The 6,755-nt window shown below is 42.9% G+C and overlaps 1 protein-coding gene across 2 annotated transcripts in view; it reads left to right on the top strand.

Moving 5' to 3' along the window:
* Positions 1-6,273, top strand: part of CALU (calumenin) — a 144,724-nt gene extending 138,451 nt beyond the window's left edge. For both annotated transcript variants that reach the window (XM_069629528.1, XM_069629529.1), the window contains exon 7: positions 2,116-6,273. In XM_069629528.1, coding sequence (XP_069485629.1) covers positions 2,116-2,220 — 105 coding nt within the window. In that variant the 3' untranslated portion in view covers positions 2,221-6,273. The remainder of the gene's footprint in view (positions 1-2,115) is intronic.
* Positions 6,274-6,755: the final 482 nt, after the last annotated feature.

The raw sequence follows: 6,755 nt of genomic DNA on the forward strand, positions 1-6,755 counted from the left end.
ACGCACACACAGCACTATCAAATTCGACAATAAGCCTGAACAGTATCTAGATATATAAAATAAAATGCAGGTATTACTGAAGCAAAACCGCACCATAGCCTCCCCCCACTTCTCCCTCCATTGAAGGCCCTTCTTTGCGATGGAGCGTAGCAACAGGACGATCTACCAAGTTCTGAGCAAATGCTGACCCCTATATCCAAGATTCCTTGGATGAAGCTGGTCAGCCAACAGGATGTTTCTGGGGCGCTTCCTAAGGTTCTGATGGTAGTATCCTCCTGCTGGGGTCTGGACTAGTTGTTCCCATCTGCCCAAGAGTCGAAGCCTAATCTAGGGTCTTCTGGAGATCAATGCAGAGCAACCGGATGTGGCTAGAGTGAATGCTGCATGTCTTAAACAGTCTTCCTCTGGTCTCCAGCAGGCTGCAACTCTTTGTAGGGTTCTACTATCTCTACAACGGCTGAAGAACTTCTCCTTTTATCCTAAATTCGAGCTGGCCTTGCCCCAGGCCACCAATAGCAAGGATCTGGACTGTTCAAACTGGCAAGGGCAGCCCAAACATGGACAGCGTTTTGCCCTATGTCTGCCCAGCAGCAGACACACACCTGGCTGAAGTGTGTATTGGAACTAGACTTTCCTAGCACCCACATCCGGCCAGATGCTCACACTTCTTGCCCAAAAGCCTTGGTGTTTCCTGTGAAACCACGGCCTGAGAAGGCCAAAGGACAAGATTGCCAGGACTGGATAAAAAAACTCATGGCATATAGCCTTTGAGTATGATACTTGAAATGGCATTTTGTGGTAAAATGCAACGGTGCCTGCAGTGCAAATGTGTAAAACCAGGTAGAAGAATATCTGCTGTCACCAGTCCATCCTGTGCACCTTGTAAAAGTAACTGAAATGTTCAAACAAAAAACTGGATACAGAGTACCCCCCCCCCCCCGCAGCACTTCACTTTAAGGGTATCCGGTAATATTATCCCCTATATATGGTTGCCGGGAAAAGGCAGTGGTGACTTTATATATGGTGACCATATATATGGGGTCAAGGGTAGCAGGGTTTGTGGGGTTGTTCCCTGCTCCCCTTGGGGGGAAACAAAGGTTTTCCGGGGTGTGACCCCCCCCCCCCCCGCATGTTCAATGTTCCTGCAAACCACTGCCATTTTTTTGCAACATTTTTGTCAGACGACATTTCTGCAGGGACATTATCACATGGAACTACTGTAAGGTGATCTGCATTAAAACAACAAAGGCATCTTGCACAGGGGACCAAGGTTCACCATTATTGGTCATCCAGGTTGTGACTTAAATTGTAGCCAGTATGTACCACCACTGCGAGACTTTCATCCACATAATGACACCTCCCAATGGGGGTTGAAGGGGAGAGCCGATGGCCGCCTTGAGATTGAAAGGGTTGATAACTAAACGAGGGAACTAGCTGTTTCTTACATCAATGAAAGTAGGTGTTGCTGTTATTTGTTAGTCTGCAGTTTGGTTGACTACTTTTGTTCGATTTGACTCTGTACATATGTTTTTATAGAAGCATGGTGTAGGGAGTGGGCACCCCATTACAAAAAAGTTTAATTCAGGTCGACCAAAATAATGACACCAAATTGCAGACGATCAGTCAGAACCGTTGCTGGCACTCCAGAGATCTGTTCACACGGCCCATGCAGCTTCTTTACTCCTGCCAACCTGGTGTGGGGTGAGTGGAAGCAGATCACCCAGAGGGTTTCTCTGTAAAGCTCGTTTGTGGGGCCTACCCAAAGTGCCCATTTAGCAATGATATTAGGCCAACACGTATGGTGTTTAATGGCTGTTCAGCATAATCCTATATTACTTGGCATACTTGTATGTACTGATGCCTAGGAACCCAGGATTGTAGTCCATCTACCTGTTGCAGTTTGTCTACCATGACTTTCTCTTGCAGCTGTTCTGGTGTGTAGTGGTATCTTCCTGGCCTGGTGGCAAAGAGCTACACAATGTTAGAGGGAAAACTAAATTGTGCCGTATCAACGTGCCTCATTGTTATATCTCTGTAGCTTGTTCTTGCAGTTACTGTGTGTGCTTTGCTGTTTTCCGAGAGTAACCTATTTAATGTTTCTCGCTCATTCCATAGGATGGACGGCTTACCAAAGAAGAAATTGTGGACAAATATGACCTGTTTGTAGGCAGCCAGGCAACCGACTTTGGCGAAGCCCTAGTGAGACATGACGAGTTTTAAGAAACTGCAGCTGCGTGGGGAGGAGCTTGTTTATTCTGAAAAGAAAATAATTTATTTTTTACAACGACTTTGTGAGACTGTTGGGACGGCAGTGGCAGACAACCTTATCAACGGAGACCTGTTACTTTGAAGAGGAGCATCACAACCTGTTCCTAGAAGATATTGTGTGCCCTTATCATGGAAATGGGACGCGTTTGTTTTAAAAAATATATATTTCAGATTATCACCTGTTTTTGTGCAGAAGCCGGTTTATTTTTGAACCTGCAGTGAAAGGGTTTTGGATATCGGCATAGTGTGGTAAAAGAGCACTATTATATAGTCCTACACTTAGTTTATGTTGCTGTTTGCATGATTTGAGAGATGGACAAGTGGATTACTCTTTATTCTTACTGTTACTGGGAACACTTTTGCACCCTCTACTTAACATCTCTCTGTTCCAAGTTCTCCTGCCCAGACCATTTTCCTCTCTCCTATTACCATTTTGTTTTTAAAAAAAAGATATTTTTGGCTGATAGAAATGTAGCTGCCTTTTCCATCTCCCGCCCACCACATCCAAAACAAGGACCTAACCAGTGCACTGTTGGCATCTAATGGTCATGGTCCAGTGTCTTGGTTAAGTGGAAAGGTTTTTATTTTCTCATCCAATGTGGTGCATTGTCATTTCTCAAAACACACAACTGTGTCTGCGGCTTAGAGTTCTGCGCATGCAGAAGTTGATGCAGCCTTCTAGTTTTTCACTAGAGGACAGCATACTGAAATGTTACGTTACAAGACTCTACCCACAATTATGTATTGTTGGATACGAGCCGAACATTCAATTAAAGCAACAGTATTTCTTTCAAAATTTCTGTTCGGTGTAGGAGTCCATCCAAAGCAAGTCGGTTGTTTGTGTTTTCCATAGAAAGCCGTTAGTTTTTAAAGCTAGTCCTTAGCACTAGGGGTAGTCTATTGCAGATTAGCGCTGCTTGGGTATAATTTGCATTCACAATTTGTATAGAATAGAGCCACGGACGCATTGAGTCGGACATCTGTGGCCGTATAAAGTAAATGGAACTGCTGCTTAATTTCCCATGCTGCATACGCTAAGGGATTCTCTTATTTCATGAAATCCTGAAGCATTCACGAAGATGGGGAAGGGGCAAAGGCAAGGAAGGTGTACTGTTTTAGCTGGTGGCTTTTTGTTCTCATCCATCATCTGCTGCTTCACCCGTTTGTTCCTTTTGATAGCCAAATGGACAATCAAAGATGGCATTGCAACATTGCATTATAAGGAGGTGTTGACACAATTATTAGAACACTTAAGCTTTTCTGCCTGCCTGGGAATTTCCCTTAGTTGATCAGATTTTTATTTTTGTGTGTGGCTCCTCCAGACAATCCCTTTTTTAGAGCTTGGTATATTGGATTGTCACTGCTCAACTAAATGCTCTTAACCATGATTTTACTCTGTTCGTGTATTACTATAAGAGGTGGTGAATGATCTAGGCAACTGCCTAGCTGTTTGCTAGAGTAATACAGTGAGGGATACAATGTACACACCTCCAAACATTTTCCTGCAGCCACCTCCTGTTTGGAAAAGTTGATCTGATTTTGCAGCTCCACAACATTGGCTTCTCATAAGATTCAGGTGCAAGTGTGTTCTAGAAAAATAGATTTAGTTTAGAACAGTTGCTCTGTGCCCATGGGTTAAGTCCAGCCTGTATTTTGTGCATCAGCGTGGTCTGGGCTGCTTCTTGTATGAGGACTCTACTCTGCTGCTGTTTGCCGTACACTGGATTCTAGTCTTCCAACCACTGGCAGGCACCCTTAAGTGTCCTGAGTGAAGCTTTCTGCATCTCGCTTTCTCTCTACTGTAACGATTTGGATGGTCTCCTTATTTGCTTTGGGTCGCTGCACTTTCCTAATGGCATATTTTAAGAAGTAGCATCAGAATGTCCCAAAACAAAGCATTAGATTAAGTTATGAACACCAACTTTCTGCAAGATTAGCGTACTTCTTCCAAGGTAGGTGGTGTAGAGGCAAGTTATTCATGGCTCTCCCCTGTACCGTCTCTTCCCTGACAAGGGATAGTGGATTGGGATCACTTAACCGTGATCTTCTTTTGAAACTTCGTCCTAAACAAATCAACCGCAGTATTAGTGCAGATTTTGCACTCGCTTTTATTTTAATTCTTTTCTTAGGTTAAAGTCCTGCATTTCAAAACCATATGCAGCTTAAATGTTGCTTTAATTCTTAAAGTGTTGGAATACGCACTGAACCGAGTGGTGAATGGACCATTCACAGGAGTATAGTAATGGCCCCAAAAGTTAATTGTGGCTTCTTTTATGTTCTCTCCTTGTCCCTACTATCCACTTTTCATGCTTTTTGAAAATGTTTTTTTTACTACACCACTTATTTTAATGTGATGCTAGAAGGTAAGGTCTCTAAGGCTGTTGGGCTGGAAAGGTTCATGTAAATCAGTAATGTTTTCAGTCCAAGAAAATATCTTAAATCTGATTTCAGCTAATATCCTCTACGCCATCTGCTTAAACTTGGGTTTCAGGATGCTCGGCAAGTAGATGGAAGTGTGCAGTGATGGAAGTCAGAAGGTGGAGATGCCATGTGGTGTTGGGATATTTTTCTGTATAATCTGAAATCACTGTTTTCAACAGACTGTAACCATTTATGTGAGTAGGAATGATTTAAATCACACTCCCTAAACTTGGGGCTTCTCATGCAAAGTTGCCCAACCAGCCCAGACGGGCCTTTTCTCCTACCATCTTGATCAAAGTGGAGGGTCTTGCTGGCCATCCAAAGAAAAGCTATGTAATGTCCAAAAACGTATCTATTTTACTTTACCTTGCAACCGGTTCCAGTGCCATGCGAGCCCATGATTCAAATACTTAGCGGCTTTGTTCACTAGTGTAGTGATGGGGAGTAGCACTTATTGAGGACTGACTGTGTGGCCTTCTCTCACAGTGCTTCGGTTTGCAATTAATTGTGACAAAACAATTTTGAGAGAATATGAGGTGTGCCTGAAAGTTCCTTTAAAATTTGCTCCTGCTCACTAGTGTCCCTTGATTCTGAAAATGTGTTCTCCACCCATACCAAAGCCATCAAGTGAACAATTTGCAGTGTTCAATGCGACCATATACCCGCAAATCTATTCTCTTGCCTAAAGATTGAGCTTTTTTAAATTTTTTATATTTAACCTTCACCATAATTTCAGAAGCTAGTATATACCGTTTGTTACATTTTTTTATATGTTAAATGGCACTGTTTTGTACAATAACACAGAATAATGTTTTGTAAAAGTTTAGAGCATTGTAGTTGAATGCAATGTTTACTCCCACAGCACCTAGAGAATTTGCATTGTGCCACCACGTGGTGTTGAAGAATAGTGCTTCAGGTTTGGGGGATTGCAAGATTGCCACGGGTACGATGCTCAAATGATTGTGATTTTTCAGATATGTTTGTATTTTGGAATGGTGCGTCTTTAAAGTCATGATATTGAAAAGTACATTCAGGAAACTCCTGAGGGTTTGTGGGGAAATTGAACCATCCTATTTCTGCAGTGTATCTTCATGGTCTGCTCTGCGACATTGTGGTTCCATCTAAAGCTAAATCTGAGGGCTATGTGTTTCATGGTGGAGTCCCCCCCGCAACCCCCGCAATTGATTGTCTAAACACTGTGCTGAATGACATCTGATCGTTGATCTGAATAACAGTTGAGACTGAAGCAATTTTGATACACTGAGCGCTGCCCTCGCACTCCCCTTCTGCTTGGGGTGTAAGCAATGGCACTAGGGGAAACAGCAGCAGCCTGACAATGAAAAGCTTGGAGGTTTCCTAACAGGGAGCCTGTGTGAATGCTGCGACTGTGATATGACTATTGGTCAACTTTACGATCCTCCCAGCCTCTGGATTTCCAGGACCATAAGATTCTTGTGGCGTTTTGGTAGAGGAGTCTATCCTCAATACTAGTCATTTGGTCAGCTCTAGGGCTTTTAGTTTGTGGGTGTAAATTGTGTACTATAAACCACAAATCCGTTTTTTCAATAAAACCGTTTACATTTCTTCTCGCCTCAATCCTTTATTTGGTTTGGTAGGATGAAAGTTAAGCAGGCTATTTTTCTGCTAGGCCTTAGAATAGTCTAAAATTAGGTATCTGGCTGATGCCTGCATGCTGGGGGTTCTGGTTCTGTCTCAAAAGTAACTTCAATGGTTTTGTGTCTTTATCCTCATGCTTTCTGTCCTACTCACAAAACAGTTTACAATTGGTTAGGTTGCTAAGAGCATGACCATGCAAGCAACTGCCAATACGTAATTTTATAAAGCCAAATAAAATCCCACAGTCCAACTCTTTATTCCTAAATAAAAGGGATGTTAAAGCTTTAGGATTGGCTTTGGAGCACGTGATGCAGGGCTAAAGGGACTGGAGTTTATAATGCAGCCCACGCAAGATCTTGCCCTCTGCTTCCTTATTTTCAGCCCAGAATCCATCTTTCCTATTCCCCTGATGAACACATGTATGCACAGAGTTTGCGAACTTGAGGATG

The sequence above is a fragment of the Ambystoma mexicanum genome, chromosome 12 (genome assembly GCF_040938575.1).
Source record: "Ambystoma mexicanum isolate Mex_15411 chromosome 12, UKY_AmexF1_1, whole genome shotgun sequence".
In the NCBI taxonomy this organism is placed as follows: domain Eukaryota; kingdom Metazoa; phylum Chordata; class Amphibia; order Caudata; family Ambystomatidae; genus Ambystoma; species Ambystoma mexicanum.